The 18,425-nt window shown below is 38.1% G+C and overlaps 1 protein-coding gene across 3 annotated transcripts in view; it reads right to left on the reverse strand.

The window, feature by feature from the left end:
* centrocortin (cerebellar degeneration-related protein 2-like) overlaps positions 1-18,425 on the reverse strand; it is a 43,252-nt gene that overhangs the window by 7,508 nt on the left and 17,319 nt on the right. The window contains exon 1 of one of the 3 annotated variants that reach the window (XM_066742330.1): positions 1,246-1,754. The exons of the other annotated variants lie outside the window; for them this stretch is intronic. Coding sequence (XP_066598427.1) covers positions 1,246-1,351 — 106 coding nt within the window. The 5' untranslated portion in view covers positions 1,352-1,754. Of the gene's footprint in view, positions 1-1,245; positions 1,755-18,425 lie in introns of those variants that run through there. 3 annotated transcript variants of the gene reach the window in all.

Below are 18,425 nucleotides of genomic sequence, written 5' to 3' on the forward strand. Positions count from 1 at the left end.
TTCGAGCGTGATTCCTATAATGGGAGTTAAACGTGCTTTCCAATTCGGAATAAATTATTGCCGCGAGAAGGTGGAACGTGAGTACGTTTATATCGCGTTCCAGCGAGCACGCGGATAGCCACTTGTTACTTTTCTTTCATCGCTGTTACAATTCAGTGCCACCTGACGTTGTCTCGCTTCCTCCGATTCAGGAGAGTAGTTTCTTTATAAATATATAAGGGGAGGGGAGAGAACAAATTAATTTTCTTATCATAGCAGATTATCTTGACCTATGTATACACACACGTACACAAAAAAATATCACTCGAATAAAATTTAATTCAAGTATTTGAATGTTTTTGATTTAAACAAATATTTAATTGGTACTCTACAAATTTATTTTAATTAAATAAATTTTTCTCCGGGTATAACGTTCACGTGAGAGGAGAATTAAAGAGCGATTCGTCTAATTTCTATTAGTAGTTTTACTATATATATATGTATATGTAGAATCGCCTTGTAATATCGAACCATGCTCTTATCAATGATCATGATCGTCGGATAACGGAAGGATAGGAAAAGTATTTTCTTCGTACATTGAGCATTATAGGCGCGTGTATATATATATATATATATATATAATATACTACTCATAAACACACGACTCGCTAATAATAATTGCGCAATATACGCGTAAGGTGAAATTAATTCACTGGCATTGCTCGCATTTCTCTGCCAAGCCTCCTACGCTAAATATTCCATGTAACACTGTTACACAATTTAGATATAATATTCCTTCGCGAGAGATTACCAACAGTGCGACAATTTTAATCCTGCGGATTAAATATAGATACATGTAATTACGAAATCGATCTTGCAACATCGATTGGCTCTCAAATATAAACACGTGTAGAAAAAATTTGGATTTAGCAAACGTCAAAAACTGCTTGTTTCTTATCAATGTGCTTCGTTTCATAAATACACGTACCAGTGATTGTAACAAATAAAAATACGCGATTATTTATTCTATACAAAAAAAAAATGTAGTAGAGTCGAGATAAAAACAAGTGACGAGAAATTCCATTTAGCATATTTCAAAGAAAAAGAAAGACAAATTAGAAAAAACATAAGAATTTTAATAAGTTGATCGAATATCAGTATATCGACAAAAATATACAGAAGGGTGAAATCAAGGAGAGAGAGAGAGAGAGAGAGAGAGAGAGAGAGAGAGAGAGAGTAAAAAGAAGATAATTGCACGAGTTTTACCTTCCGGGCCTTGAAGGCAAGCCAATTCGATGGAATAATCCCAGCAGTCCAGCGAGTTGAGCTGGGTCTGCGGGTCCCACACAACGTCCACACTCGGACCACTCATCCTCTTGTCACCAATTTCCTCCTTCAGGTCGAAGCTTTTCAACGCTTCTCAAAGTATCGAAAATTCGTCTCGAGAAACCAAAAAAAAGCTCCACTTTCCCAGTACACTCTTCGTTCACCAAACTGTGCACCAGGATACCTTTCAAGGTCAAACAGGGTCGAAGAGAAGAGGAGGGTATCAGGGTGGATTTTCAGGGTGAACTTTGAGTTTCATTCGGTGTCCGTAAAGGAGAGAGAGAGAGAGAGAGAAGGTGTCGAAGGATTTGGATTCTGCCTCCAGATGGAAAGAGGGAAGATGGGCGGTCGCGCGCGCGAGAGAGAGAGAGAAGGTTATCGACCACACTGAGACGTGGTAGCACACGGAGGCAGAGGCAACCGGTTCGCTCGGAGGTAGCCGGTCTTCTGTGAATTGGCGAGGTATCCCAAGCGATCGGGGAACTCGAGCCGAAACGGTGCAAAGACCAACCGAGAACGAGAACCTGCGCGCAGTGTTGAGATCTGCTGGGAATTTCGTTCCCCCACTCCGGCCGCTCGACGTTCGCCAGTCTCCGCAGCTGGGGAGTTCTCGGGGGGCGACAAAATTCCCACCAGAAGGAAACATTGCCTGCACGCCGGCTCCAGTACCCCCTCTCTCCTTGCTCGCGCTCACCTTTCCTCTTCCCCCCTCCCCCCTAACCTCTTCAAGACAGTACACACTATTTTTATCTCTTCGGCTCATCCCCCCCCCCCCCTCCGTCCCACAGAACCCCCCACGAGTACTCTCACTATACGCCACCAGACTCATCTTCCTTTCCCTTGACCAAGTATACTGTACACTCGTAAAATCATATTTTCCTTCCTCGTTCCTCTGCGTTAAGAAGTGGTTTTTCAAGGAAAAGCTCTTGATCGATCGTCTTTTCGTCTTCATAAATTAGGAAATTTTGTTATTTCTCTGAGCTAAACAAATTTTAATTCATCGTATATTTAGTCTTCTTCGTTCATAGTTTTTCTTTTCCTTTTAGTCAAAAATTATTTTAAGAAAGAATTGTTGATCTATACCGTATCCGCACGTTCTTTTATTTATGAATTTAAATCACAGTTTTACAATTTTGTTATTTATTTTGTAGGAAGTTTAGAAGGGTGTTGCTCGAACCGCGAGAAATGTCAGGTTTCTATTAAAGTTGTAACTTTGTGTGGCAAAGAAGGCAAAGTTGTGCAGCTCAAGTTGGACTCTCAAAGGGGTTTCCTGCATGTTAGAATGGTGAACGTGCCGAAAGGCGTTCTACTTGCGATCGCATCTCGATATCCATGCACCTTCCGTTCGCCAGCGGCTAACCAGGCTGAATCGGACGCTTCCACTAGGCTATCTCACCGAACCTGCTCCACTCTTATTAAGATTCTCACGTCGAACCAATCATCCGAGCATAAGTAATACATAAGTAGGCCGAGTAATTAATTAAAAAAAAAAAAAAAAACAAAAACACGAAAGTCTCCCGTTCACAGAAACTACAAAATACAAATTTCTTATTACAAGAAAAAATTGTATTATAATTGTAAAAATACAAATTCGATATTTAAGGTTGACAAATTATTTTACAGCTACGAATAAAATGTGAAAGATAAATTTATTGATCGAAGAGAATCGGTTAGAGTGGGAAAATGTTGGAGTTTTTTTTTCAAACGATCAAGTCTCCCGTTTACAGAAACTTCAAAATACAAAATTCGATATTTAAGGTTGACAAATTATTTTACAGCACGACGAGTAAAATGCGAAAGATAAATTTGTTAATTGCAGAAAATCTGTTAGAGTGGGAAAATTCTCAAGTGTTTTTTCTTTAAACGATCAATGCGGAAATCGCTTTTGCTTTGATATTTCGATTCGTTGATCCCTCTTGACCCTCTCTAGGCGAAATAAGAGCGACCCACCCTCCCTCTCTCTCTCGCTCTCCGTCGGTTAGCTTTCACCCACGGCGAACGGCCACGGGCCACGAGAAGCGTGCAGAACTCTCGCGAGAAACTTTATTAATCTCGACTCTTCATCGCTTTTCGTCCCTAAAAAATCAACTTTGTCTGAATCGTTACTCCCGATCCGCGCAGGTGCATATTCTGTGTCTGACCTTTGACCCCACCATTGTCGCCCGCAATAACTACTGGAAACGCCCTCTTTGACCGAGCGTATCCACGAAAGCCCCCACGAAGATATAATTTAGAAACCTCGGTGAAACGAACTATGGATAAGAAACCTGCTGCGAAAATATTGTCAAAAACTTGATTTCTGCTTCGTTATATCAAAGCGGTGCAACATACTTAGGTATATACAGGGCATCCACGTGAAATATTTCCAAAACCCTAGTAAAATCATTTTCCAATTTCTTTTATAAACTTTTCACATTTATTACTAAAGAAATGCACTGGAAAAATGAAAAAAAAAATGATTTTTTATTACAATAATATCAAATTCGGTAAGTAAAATAATTAAACTATTAAAATTTATATAAAACCAAACCAAAGACATAAATTTCCAAGATTCCTTCAAATGTATTTGTGTAAATTTTCTTTTAGAATGGAAAATACTGGAGATAAAATCAATTGGAATTATACGTACAGCGAGTCCTTAGCGTGTATAAGGACTCGCTACATATATATACAATCCTTTTGTTGCTTGTATAGGTGTATAAGCAGGGGGGTAATTAACGAGAGAGGACGAAAGAAAGGAAGGAAGCATCGCATCGCCGTAATTATTGCACGGATTGTTCGCGTCCTGAGATTCCTGGGTAGGGCAGATCCCGGAGTCCCGCCGGTTATTACTGTTGCTTCAATGTCGAGGCTCGCTCGTGTGTATACGCGTCTCGCTTTTAACGGTGCACAAGAAACCTCCGTTCCTGGCGGCGGCGGCTCTGGTGCCTCGACATTCCTCACGGAGTCGCCGCGACCCAAACCAACGTTCGCGCTGAGAAAAAGTCAAAGTCCGGATCTCGATCAACGACGCGCTTCGAATTTAACTTTAATTTTTTCAATCCTCGCTGTGCTTCCAACTCTCTTTTTATAACTTGCATATATATATTAACATATTTTTATACTGCATGCAGTGTATTAAACTCTTTGTACCCTGTACAAATAAATATTATCAGGTTTAGTGAACTTTGCACTCATTCTGCACTATATATACAATATAACAGCACTACTCATCAATTCATTTAGCAATTTATAATCAATTTTCGTAGTACAAACTACAGACGCACGAGGTTACAAAGTTGTTTACGATTCTTGCAATTTTGAACAAATTATTTACATTGTTCTTTATTCTTTTCCACGCTCCTGTACAACTTTATTATTTAAATAAATATTATCGTTTTAATGCACTTTTCATCTATTCTGCATTATATATATATATATATATATATGATTCATGCAGCAACCTTGAATCAATCTTCCTTCCGCTTTTCCACGCTCCATAGAATTTTATTATATAAATAAATATCAGCATTTTAACGCACATACTTCCCATCCATTATTCATCCCTCGCTGGTGCTCTTTTACGTTGGCTCGCCTCGCGCTTATTGCGATCGAGCGCAAAAGTTCATTAAGTTTTGCACATACATTGTGCAACAGCGATAACGAGAACTTGGTTAGACGATGCGGACTCTTCAATTACTCCAATGAATCAGCGCAAAAGTTCAATGTATCGCATCGACGAGGCACGAATACAGAGTTTGGTTTTTATAGAAGAAAAAAAAAACTCATGATTTCCACTCGGGGTCATCATTGAAATTCACACCGATCGTGGGTAGGGTCTCAGTCCTCGAACATATACGAATCGTACACGAATACAAATGAGATCGTGAAGAATACAGAATTCATTGTTTCTTGGTCTATATGTTGAACGCTGTGCAAAGTCTTGCGAGGATTTTATCGAATTTTCCACTTTAAGTGATGAGTCAGCGTTTTTTTGCACTTGGAAAAATTGTTTGATTCAAATAAATATTACTGCAGTGAATGCACGTGTATTGAGACACGTATTTATAGTTTTAGTAAATAATTTATAAACAGTAGAAAATTTAATTGAATAAAATTAAATTTAGTTTCTTCAATTAAATTCATTAATTTTTTAGTAAATAATTGTTAATATTATATAAATGTTCATTGTGAGATAAATTGCATATTTGAATACATTTATTCAAGGGACTCGACTGTGTTAAATATGCAATCTAATTGTATTTTATGTAATAATTGACAGAATTCAAAGATTTGAGAAAATATTATTCTCTTATTACAAAATTTTGTGTGTGATTATGAATATTCCTATTTATAATGATTAAATTAAACTGCAGCAGCATTCAAAACATTGTAATCACAAGAAAGAGTTTCTCTTTAGAGACGAATTTTCTTTATAACTCCTCGGCTGATTTCCCTAAGTTTCCAGAGATTTGCTACATAGTGAACGTTCGACCCTGTGCACCACCTGCTGTCAAACTAATGCTCTTAAGGGATTTGCTCGACACTCTTTGAACACCTTCATTAGCAGAAAATATCCCAGTCCAAACAACTTCGCCTCTGCATCTCTAATTTCATAAAGTTTCAAGCTCATCATATTACAAAAATAAAACACGCCTATATAAAATATATTTTTTTAATCTAATTTGTTGAAATTTTTAAAAAAGTGCAAAATGATAAGAGAGAAGAAACAGAGAATAGAAAAAATGTATACACTTTATGGGTCGCAGCAGGGACCAAGATGTTTCAGTCCTACAACTACAGATCCTCAGGTTATAACTCATGGCTCTCTTAATCCTGTAATTATGTCGTTTGGGTCTAATCCTGGAGAATTCTAACGGGAAGAAGGTCCTGGCGATAATTGCTCTGCAGTTTTGGTACAGGAAGTACTGAGTGAATATTCGTACAACAATAATAATATATAAAAATAATTCTCTGACCATTGGCGTCTCTCTCGTCGTCCCACACCTTCTGTTTCACTCCCTGTTTATATACCTCGCTGTCCCTCGGCGCAGTACCGTTATTTACTGCGCACCGAGATGTCTCCCGATTGCCATGCCACCAAATGTTATTACTCTTATATATACGTATATACTGTGTACCCTGTACACTTAAAATGTCGCGAGCCTCCCCTGTACTACAACTCGACTCCTTCCCACCTTTCCATAGGAACATTTGTCATTGTAAACCTTAGCTTCCTTTGGGCTCCCGTTTGTCAACATAAATCATTAAAATTAGTCCCAAACTCAAGTATGTCCTTCGTCCTATTTTTCATTGATCGAATTATTATTTTCAGCAATGTGTTTACTGTGGAAATATAAATTCAATTTCTATCCAGACTCGAATCATTATTTTGTTGTAATTTTAACCTTTCTAGAGGAATATTTGTCATTGTAAACCTTGACTTCCTTTGGCTCCCGTTTGTCAACATAAATCATTAAAATCAGTCCCAAACTCAAGTATGTTCTTCGTTCTATTTCTCTTTGATCGAAGTATTATATTATCAAGTGTATTTTAATGTGATCTATATATATATATATATATATATAAACTAAATTTTTACTTAAACTCGAATCATCGTGTTACATCGCCTTTAATCGATCCAGCCTAAAGGGGTTGTGGTATAATTAGGAACGATTCCATTAATCGATCAAATATCATCAAAATTAATTATAAAACTATTTGCTTTTAGAAAACGAAGAAGAGATTGGGTAAGATTTCTAGTCTCGACAACTCTAATCAGTGATAGCTAATTATCGGGGCGCGAATGATAGCCGGTCTTTAAAGACGATCGTTATTGCGACGTTAGACAGAGGAGTTGGCGATTACCTGGATTATGCGAAACTGGCAGTTGGCTTGGTTTTTACGGTTCGACGAACGGAACCCGATCGTTTCGCTTCCTTCCATTGTTCTGTCCTCAAAAATGCCGGATTAATTTTACTGCGGGCACGCGTGCATTAATTAACGAACATACGGCTCTAATTATGCACCAATTTGTCTCTCCTTTCACTAAATTTTCTTTCCGAGAATAAATATAGACACTTTGTTTCTCCACAAAGTTTCTTCGTGCTATATATATACATTACATTATGAACCGGCAGGAATTTTTAAATTTATATAACAATAAAATTGCATTTGCGGTTTGCATCCAATCAATTCTTGCTTATATATATATATAGTGTATTATCTCGGCAGGTGAAATTCGGGCATTGCTTTCCCGCAGATTTATAACCGAATAGTCGTCGTTGAGAACGAAATACTCGCGCCTGTGAATTCTCGATTGCCTCGAAAGAGGAAACTGTACTTTGAATAAGAGACAAACTCTGATTGAAAATCTGCAGAATCCATGCGATCTATACATAGCGTTAATTGCACAATAAAATATAATAATAATAGACAATAATACAGAGAATAAAAGATCGATAAGCTAATTGGCCGATTTTCTCCTCGTAATTGCCACGAGTCGATTTTCTAAAACTCACACGTCGCCATTTTAATTCCACGTTAAGTATTTCGCATGGTTTCGCGCCTGCTCTATAATTTGGTCAATTTATTATCCTGTGCGAATGAACGGTTCGCATGCATTTTTCCAAGCGAATCGCAAATGTTTCGTCAGTATTTTACGTTTGCATCACGCGCGCTTCGGCAGCAACCCGATCAAATCCCTGATAGAGATAAACGTTTGGCGTTCTTGCGACTAAACTCGCTTCGCATTGCGATAAGAAAGCGAGTTGAAAAATCGAGTGTCACTCTCGGTTTACAAGGATGAGTTTTTCCACTCCCCCACCACTCTATATGTGTATATATATATATATATATATATATATATATTAGCAATTTAATAAGCGAATCCTCTTACGGATAAGGAGAAATCTGAGAAGCCTTAATCACCATCGTTATATAGCTCTACTAAATCCGATCATCAATGCTGAAATAATTCAACAGTGGTATATATATATAGAGAGTTTATAAGTACTCCCTATTATTTTAGAAAATGTAGTATTTTAATAGAAAACCTGTTTTTTTACTCTTTTCACAAAATAAATTTCAAAATAATATCAGAATTTGATCAACACTTTATATTTAATACAGAATATCGAGTTTTTCTGTGAAATCAAAACTGTTTTGAATCAAAGAGTTTTCTTGGGAAATTATTAAGATTCGAAAATTCCAAAATATATATATATATATATATATATATATATAGCAGAAGTAGAGTGGACAGAGGATCGCAACGATTGCATCGCAAGGTGGAAATAGAATAATAGAAATCCAATCGTTGTTTTCGTCGATTGCAAAGTGGCCTTTGCAGAGTGAGTTAAACTGTGACGGATCGGGCCAAGAGTGTCCAGACGGGCTAATTTACCGGCTGTCGAGAGACTCGGTGATTAGCATCGCCTGCAGCTTTGAGATTTAGGTGCGAGGGAAGAAACAATCCACGAACGTTCCACTTCGGTTCGTCACGATTCGAACGCGGTGCTACAATACACGTGCGAGTACACGCAAAAACCATTCTCTTTTTCCACACTCAACACTTTTCTTTTCTCCCCTCGTTTTCTTGCCTCCGGCTTTTTCAACGAAACATTTCTTTCTTCCGCCCATTCCTCCCTTTCTCCCCTTAATTCACAGGCAAATTGCAATGATAATCCTGGCGAGTCATTGAATTCCAGCTGATTGGAAAATTCCAGAGCTTGTGTATGGTGCTTTTTAACATCAGCACTTTCCACTGTATTGCTCGTCTTGCCACCTGAACTTTAATCGAATCACGGATGGTCGACCTAGTCTGGAAACGATGATTCAACCGTTGTTAATTAATTAACAAAAAAAATGTCTTAATTATTAATTATTGTAAAAAGTATAAAAAATTTGTCACTCTTTTAATAAATTCAATAGTGCATCAATCGATTGTACCAATATTGTATATTTTCTTGCCTCGTTTCTTTTTCTCATTAATTTCCGAGGAAAATTGCAATGACAATCCTGTCGAGTCATCGAATTCAAGCTGACTGGAAAATTCGAGAGCTTATGGTGCTTCTTAACCGCAGCACTTTCCACTGTATTGCTCGTCTTGCTACTTGAATTTTAATCGAATCACGGATGGTGGTCGACCTAGTCTGAAAACGATGATTCAACAGTTGGTAATTAACGATCGAACGAGAAGAGTGTCTTAATTATTAATTGTTGTAAAAATGCAAAGAGCTTTTCACTCTTGTAATAAATTGTGCACTGCATTGATCAGTCGCCAGAAGAAATTAAATTTCACACATGCACATACATATACATACATATATATATATATATATATATATAAAGGTGCGCGTATACGGCGCGTTTACTCCACTCGCAGTTCCAAACGTCGCACGTTCGTTCCACACGCACCACACGTCACGCGCGTGTGTTTCACGCGCCGCGTACCCGCGCCTGAACGTTTTACATTGTACACTATATTTATAAAGTAGGAAAGAGCCGACGTGCGCACACGAGAGCACCCGAAGTATCCTTCCGACACGAAGCAGCAAAATAAATCGAATTTTTTGTCCCGTCTGAATTTTTTTCATCGTAGCCTCGATTTTCGGCAGATCCGTCACTTTCGCTCTACTTACACCGGAAATCAATTCTTCCCTTCGCCCCTTCGAACCAAACGCGAATAAAAATAACAGAGGAAATATCGTGCGTCGGTCGTGTGAAAATACTAATTTTTTCCTTAGAGCATTTTAATCTTTAACGACTGTACGGAGATAATCAAGGTGGAACAAGTTATTGTCTCACACTGTACACTATAACTACATGGTTTACAAAGTTATAAAAATATTTGTTTCCCTCATAAACCCCGATTTTATATCGTAAAAAGAAATAATATCAGATGTTACGCTGCAGTCGTGTGAATATGGGTATAAACGCACAGTTTATACAGTTATAGAAATATCTTTTTTGCCCATAAACCCCAATTTTATATCCTGCAAGGAAAAAATACGAGAAGTTGTGCGTCGATCGTTGTAAAAGCACCAATTTTTCTTTTAGAGCATTTTAATCTTACAATTTGACAAGAACTGAAGAATAATCAAGGTACGATTAATTATTGTCCACCCTGTACATTACAACACAATCAAAAAAATTACATTTTTACTCTCAAGTCGATTTTACATCGTAAAAGGAAAGCGTGGAATATTTTTGACCAAGTTATTAGCAATAATATCGGTCTGTGCGTCCATCGATCGAAATTTTTCATTGCTTTCACGGTTGGTTTGAGCTTATTGGCATTTTCAGGTCTGGTTCTGTCTGGCGGATAAGCATGCGAGTTCCGAGGTCAAGTGTCATCCAGTGATAAACTCGGCCGTCAGATTGTTGCAGATAGCATCGACCAATCAGGATTCTCAGGACCCCCCCCCCCCTCTCCTCCTTTACAGTACGCTAGTACTCGATATGCGAATTTATTCGCGGATATTCATCACATTCTCTCGCGTTCCCCTTTAACGTACAATCTCTTCTTTGACGTAACTCTGAGTCTTTCGAAGATAACTCGTCGGTCAAAACGTGCCGAGAGATTCCAACGATATAACCAGCTGCCATGCCTCCTTGATGAACATTTTTTCAAACGGTTCCTCGTGCACAAATTATAGAGTTTTTATTTTTGCTTTATGGGGGGGGGGGGGGATTATTCCTGCATTTTTCCACTGTTCACGCTGACCCCACTTTCCCGGAAAACTCTTTTTCTCACTGTAGCCAACTTTCGTATATATACTTGTTGCTCTGATGTGTTACACGTGTGACGTGTCAAAGTGTGTATTTTCGTATTAACGATACAAGTCGTTATAGAGGCATTTATGAAATTTCGAAATAATTAGACGAGTAAAAATTGGAATACACGTTTATATATATTATTTTGAAAGAGTTATAGCGATTTAAAAATCGATTCTTGTTCCAAGTATGTTATGCAATATGTTAACACTTATCAATACAACGTGACTCGTATCTTGTATTTTCTGTTGGAACGTTTAATTGGAAATCTTTAAATTTCATCGTTTGTTATTAAATATATATATATATATATATATATATATATATATATATATGCGTCAATTATGTTTCAATTATGGTTGTCTTCCCAACCGGAAGTAAATCTCGACTCCAGCAACGAGAGAAAGAGAGAGATTGCAAAAAAACAAGTGTGATACGCGTATAATTAGTAGGCGTGGGAATTTTCATGTTGATTTCGTTCTCGACGAATAAATGAATAAATGATTGCGGTCGCGGGAAGCAATTGACGCAGGGACGCGCGCGCAAATGCGAGAAACGTTGAGTTTACGAGGACTGCTCCTCTTTCTTTTTAAGCCTTTTATTGTAAAAGAAAGAACGGAGTGAGAAAAAGAAAAATTGTGCAATTGGTACGGGGAAAGCTATATCCACTTGTTACCTTCCTTGGACGTTCAGAAGGTAAAGAGAATTGTGCAAATCTTGCTAGGCGAAGTAGTGGTCCAAGCCAATGATAAATATCACCCTTGTGTGAAGAATGTATGGAAAAAACGTAGCAAGGAGAATTCGCACGTTATTGGCTGAACAATATTGTAAAAAACAGAGAACAAAGATGAAAAATTGTGTAAATTTTATCCAAACCAGTGATCCAAGCCAATAACAAATAATACCACCCTTGTATGAAGCATGAGTAGAAAAAAATGTAGCAGGGAAAATTCTCACGTTGACTGGAGAATATTGCAAAAAAAATTTTTAATTGTGCAAATTTTATCCAAACCAGTGATCCAAGCCAATAATAAATTATACCACTCTTGTATAAAGCGTGAGTTAAAAAAAATGTAGCAAGGAGAATTCACACGTTGGCTGAACAATATTTTGTAAGAAAAGGAAACTCTGTGCAAATATTATCTAGTGTCAAACCAGTGGTTCAGGTCAATAATAAATAATTTTACCCTTATGAAGCGCACAAACAGAAAAAAAAATCGCAACGAGAACTGACTCGTTGGCATGACAATTGCCATAAGCCTGTCACGAATGCCAACCGGAAGTGCCATCCAAGAATATCCGTAATTGGAAAATAACAATATGTCCGTCTGCGTGCTATGTGATCGCGATAAAAATCCTTTCTCCGAAATAAATTATCAATTAATTTGTCCACTTTTCTTGCATTATTATCGTTTCCTTCTGTAGGCTGCTTACGCGTCGTCAATTTTCCATAATTTTGCGCTCGAATAACGCTGCGGAAAGAATTAATATAGAGAAGCTCTGGGCTTTGTGAAAAATAAATTAAATATAATTCTCGAGGCAACGCTTGAGTGACGTAGAGTGATGGTCGTTACCTGGAAACTCGGAGGATTCCACAAATTCAACGGTACAAACTTGACCGAATCCTGCTCTTATTCCAGCTATAATGAACGATTGCGCATTTATCATAGCAATCTCCTGGACACCGGAAGTGGCATTGGTCCTTTCTGGCCTTACAATAATAATAATATAGAATAATCACGAGTATAAAATATTTAAACCGAGTAGAAAATTTTCTACGAGTTTCGAATCGTTAGCAGAGCATTCGGACATTTGCCTACGAAATAAGATACACTTTGAATCTTTTTGCAGTAGCAGCGAGAGACTCGAAGGAATAACGAGCTTTGCAACAATTTACACACCTGCGAACACTCGTCTCGTGAGAGACTTACGGTTCCATTGAAATTCTCTTAATCGAATTCCTCTTTTTCAATTTCATTAAATCACACTTGTTCTCCTTAAAGAAATATATTCAATTTTCTCACATTATCCTCGATCGGCTTGTTTAATTTGCATAATTCTCTATGTGAAGGATAAATAAACTTTTACGTTGTACTATATATATATATATAGAAAGAGAGAGAGAGAGAGAGAAACAAGAGAATAATGAACTTGACGAACCTACAATTTGACGAGGACATTTGATATTTGTGTCATCCTGATCATCGATTTGTTCGTCATGCACAAACGGAATGGAAGAAAGGGGGGGGGGTGGTAGCAGTATAGTTGAAACGGAAGAGAAAGAGAGAGAGAGAGAGAGAAAGGTGAGAAATGAAAGGAGAGCGACGGTAAAAGAGAAAAAGAGATAAAGAAACGTGGGAAGATAGTATGCGGACAAATGCAAGCGTGAGAGAATATCAAGCTCGCCTCGCGGGCTCTCGTCAATGTGCGGAGCGGACAGATAACGTCATGATACTTCGCTACACCTCTCGGCCAGCTCTATGATATATATGTATATATACAAAACTAAAAAGTCACACTGCGCAAAGTGCACTAAACCACTCGCACGTGTCATATATATATGTATGTATATATATATATATATATATATTGCACGGAGCGAACATACAGTGAAGTAAGTGATATGGTGTCCTAGGTCCCACATGCCCCCCCCCCCCCCTCCCCTCTTCATTTTACCCGTTTCACGAGAACCATTAGCGCTGAATCAGGTGAAAAAATTATCATGGAATTCCCGCGGGTCAGATTCTCATTAAGTTGCTTCGAGGTGAATCTGCATATGCAGAGCACTCGAGCTACACGCACACGCACACATACTCGAGAAATTCATAGTCCCGTATACGCAATGACGTCATTCTACTCCAGGTCGTACAGTCTTGGCTGTGACTGCTCTATCTGTATATGCATTTACCCCCCCCCCCCCCCCCACCCTCCTTACAACTTACATTTTTATGAATTATAAACACGCCTTGTTTTCAATTCATAGAAAAGAGAACGAGGAATCAAAGTCTTCGCCGTCTGCGTAATGATATAAATATAACATATAGTGTAAGAAAATGTAAGTATATTTACGTTTATTAAAAAACCTCTGGGCAAATGATAAAATTTACCGAATAGTTACACATTCTCATCTTAATATTATTTGGTCGGTATATGCATGTACGGAATATATATATATATATATATATAAAGTATTTTTGAAGAATATCATATTATATAGAAAAATAGTGAACAAATTTTTAGCAAGAAGCTTATATCGATATAATATCCACATGGAACAGATATAATTTTTAAAGAATAGTAAAACCCAGAAGATACTAAAAAAAATGTTGAATATACGAGAAACTTTGCCCATATATAACGAATAGAAAAAAGTGTTTTTTCCAAAGAATAACATAATCGAGAAAAATTGGAGTGAGAAAAGCTGTTGGAGCGCTATTGTGTCCCGTTATGAAAAAATCGTCGGTGCTCGTTCTAATCGGATGGTCGGCAGGATGTCCGATCGAATTCTCCTCGGCGTGGACAACCAATGGCGGGGGGGGGGGGGGATTAACGGTACGACGCGCAGAAGAAGATTTGCCATCTTGGTGCACAAGTGCCACACTCTACGTAAGCATCGAGGATAATTTGTATCTCCAGTGCTGCTTCTTCTTCTTCTACTTCTTCTTCAACTCGGATCGGATTAGATTCGCACCGAGCAACCAATGATCGATCGATCACTTCCGAAACCCTCCCGATTTTTCTTCCAACATTTCTAACTGTATACCGCAACAGCAATGCTAATCTTTTCAATCCGCAGTATTCGCGACGGAAAAAGAAAAGGCAAAATATTGATTTAAACCCTCGCAATTCCAATAACGTTTCGCTGTGATGATTTTCGCGATAGATCGCAGGAGAAGATGAAGAGATGAAATTTAAACGCTTATCCCTAATTCTCCCGCATCTTGCCTCGATACCTGCTCGGTGGAGCCCCAACCTCTCGACCCTGATCTTCATGCTCGAGGAGGAACTTTTTGCGAGAGGTAAATTGCACGGTAATCGCGGATCCTTAAAGCAGCGACGCGTTATTGGCGCTAGAGCTCAAGGATAATTCGCTCATTGAATATTTATCAGTACAATGAAATTATTTCTCCACTTCCTTTCCCTTCTCTCGAACGCTCATAATTCTGTCAGCTTTGGAACTGGGTTAAGGAAAATGGTGTTTGAATTTTTGCAACGTGGAAATGCTCCATTATCCATCACGAACAATGACTCGCTGGTAAAGTTTAGCTAGAAATAATTGGATTGCCTGCGTGCGGATAATTCACCTCTTTGACTCGCTCGAAAATTACACGCGAGATAATCATACGACCAATATGCACATCGGGAGAATGCATTTTGGATCGTTCGATCGACTGACCGCCTTTTGAGCCTGGCATGCTACAATCGAAACACGTAGAGAGGATTTTTATCGCTGGAAAATCGATGGAATATGAAATTGAGCAAAAACCGTACGAGGAAGTGTACTGCATGTGTGGAAAAAAGGATAACGTTGCGGGTCTTGGTACAATGCACACTCCGGCGTCATGCTAGATCGATGCTGTATCCTTTGCAACGGCAGGGTTCTGCCAAAGTCTCGCGGGCACTTAAATTCGACTTGATGCACATCCTTAACTTCTTCGTTTTTACGACTCCCCCCCCCCTGCATTTTATAAACGGATCATCAGTACTTTGCATAAAGTTCCGTCTCGATGTACAACGATCTTTGAATATTCATCGAGTAGATCTTTCAATTTTTAATTTTCTTTTATTTCATCCTATCCCCTTTAAGAGTTCAGATACATATAATACAAAATTTATCACTTTCTTTTATTTAATCCTATCCCCTTTAAGAGTACGTATATCCATAATACAAAATTCGTTATTTTCTTTTCTTTAATCCTATCCCCTTTAAGAATACACATATCTATATAATACAATGTTTGCAGAATTCTTTTATCTAATCCTATCCTTAAAGAGTATATACATTTATAATTCAAAAATTCTTAGGAAGAAACAAAAGGAGATATACTTTGGTTTTTTATTTTAAAGTAGCAAATCCTATTCAAATATAACGGTTTAAACTTTAATACACCACGCTGCTGTCTGAACTATAGCATTATCCCTTATCTTCGTACTCCAGAAGCTATAGAATTCTTGATCTATTCAGGATTTGTTTGACAAATAGATTTTCTTTCCTTCTTTCCCAATAAACATCTTAAGTGTCCGAAAACAGAGGGATTAAGGTGAATTCTGCTGCGTTTATATCTTCAAGTTTGTAAACATATGTTTTCTCGCTAAGGTCCTTTATACGTCCACACCCATCCCCCCCCCCCCCCCTTCGAACTGTAAACAACAGATGTTTACGTGCCAAAAGCATAGAACGGCCATGAACGACCGTCACGTTTTATTCAGGATTCTCCAACAACCACACGTTCAATTTTATTCCTTCCCTCTCCCAAACAATCCTACAAAACTCTATCACAATTACGTGCTCCTTGATTCTTCGTCAAACCAACGAAAATGTTCTCGATACATTTTAGTATTCCATCATCGTTTCTTAGAAAAATCCCCACATCGCTCTGTCAATTAAATTGTGCGATTAATAAATAAAAAGGAGAGAGTGTGTGTCTTGATAAAAAATCCTAATAGAAGATGTAAAATGTACTTATAAGCAGAGTAGCCGGAGAGAACGAGCGTGTTTCACGGAGGAAGCCAAAAAAAGAAAAACAAAAACAAGCAGGAGCTCGTTTCACTTTCCCGCGATGACTGGTGTTGTGTGTCCCGTGTTTGTACGTCGAGAAACGCACGCGTGTCTTTTGTGCTAAAAGGAATGAAGTTTAACAAGGCAGGAAACGCTTCGCTCGCGATCGCTGGGAAATTCGTCGAAAATAAGTCAGTCAGCCACCACGCTTTCCCGTTTGACAAGTTTTTCTTTAACTATATATATATATATATAAACGTCTAGCTTTTTCGCAAAGAGCAGAAACCTACGATGCTTTTTTCTTGAGAAATAATTGGAACAGGAATTATTCGATATAACTTGGAAAATTCCCCCTCTCTGATAGAATCGCAGCGTAGGTCGAAAGCCGGATATGACATATGGGACACTGCACTGCACTATGCGTCCTCCAGGCCCTCCGGCTAATTTATGGTGGCTTTAAAATCCCACACCTCCTCTCCTTCTCTCATCCTACACCTCGCCTGCGATTACTGCGGTCAGCATTTCCTGATTTTTCACATTGTCAACCTGAGACCATTTCGCAAACTCGCTGTCCTAGTAGGACAGAATTATAATAACATTGTGTGTCACGTGTGTGCACACAGAGGTCACGAAATCTTGCGCAACGATAAAATCTGCATTCTTATATTGACAATTTTAAATTCTATCAACTATACAGGGTGTACTATTTATAACCAATCTTATAGATGTAAAATTTCATCAGTATATAAAAAACGCAAGAACTAAAATTATATTTTCACACTGAAATTTTTTAAGGAATAAATCACAACGATCGATATAGACAAAAGAAATTAAAGAAAGCGTGCATTTCTTTCAGAGGATTTGATATAATAGAGATGTCTTGGGTGGTCTATTGCGCATGGGAGGATTATATTATTATTAATTGGAAAGTCACGTGACTTGATCCTATATTAACACTGTAAGGTGTTTACAGGTATGCAATCATGTCCAGAGGAGTTCTCGTTTAAAGCTTCGCAGAGTGAATCCTCCCCCCCCCCTTCTTTAGAATTTTCATAGTATAGGTTTATCGCTGGTTCCGGTTTAACGAGCATTCCATTTGCCAATTCCGTTTCACATCGTTAGCATTAACCACGCTGCTGGATCATTTAGCCTAATGACGTTTCATTAGCGAAAAATCACTCAACCGATCCATTATACATTTTACCAATCTTTCACCGTAATTCCGACTAATCGGGACGATACGATTCAAGGACAAAATTTTCTATTACTTGTACACCAATCGATGATCGAACTATCGAGTTATTCGTGCAAGAAAGAATAATAACGGGCAGGTTACGAGAGAGTTTCTTTCGCGAAACACCGTACTATCGATTCGGATCGAGCTTTCACCCTGCGACTAACGAATTGTATCATTTATGTTGCATACACCGGTAGCTTGTGACAAGATTGTGACTCAACTTCGTGTACGAAAAACAAACATATAAACAAAGAATACAACAAAGTTGCTCGATCCTTATCCAAAGCCAACGTTGGAACTTTCGCTGGAGAACTGATATAAAATCAATCACGCCTGTGTTAAAGTTTAGAGTGATAAAAATCGACGGGACTTTGTATACAAGTTGGGCGAAAAAAATCGATAACTCAC

This window comes from Prorops nasuta, unplaced genomic scaffold (assembly GCF_024137725.1).
Source record: "Prorops nasuta isolate Cenicafe-Biocafe unplaced genomic scaffold, Cenicafe_Pnas_1.2 PNAS00030, whole genome shotgun sequence".
NCBI lineage: Eukaryota > Metazoa > Arthropoda > Insecta > Hymenoptera > Bethylidae > Prorops > Prorops nasuta.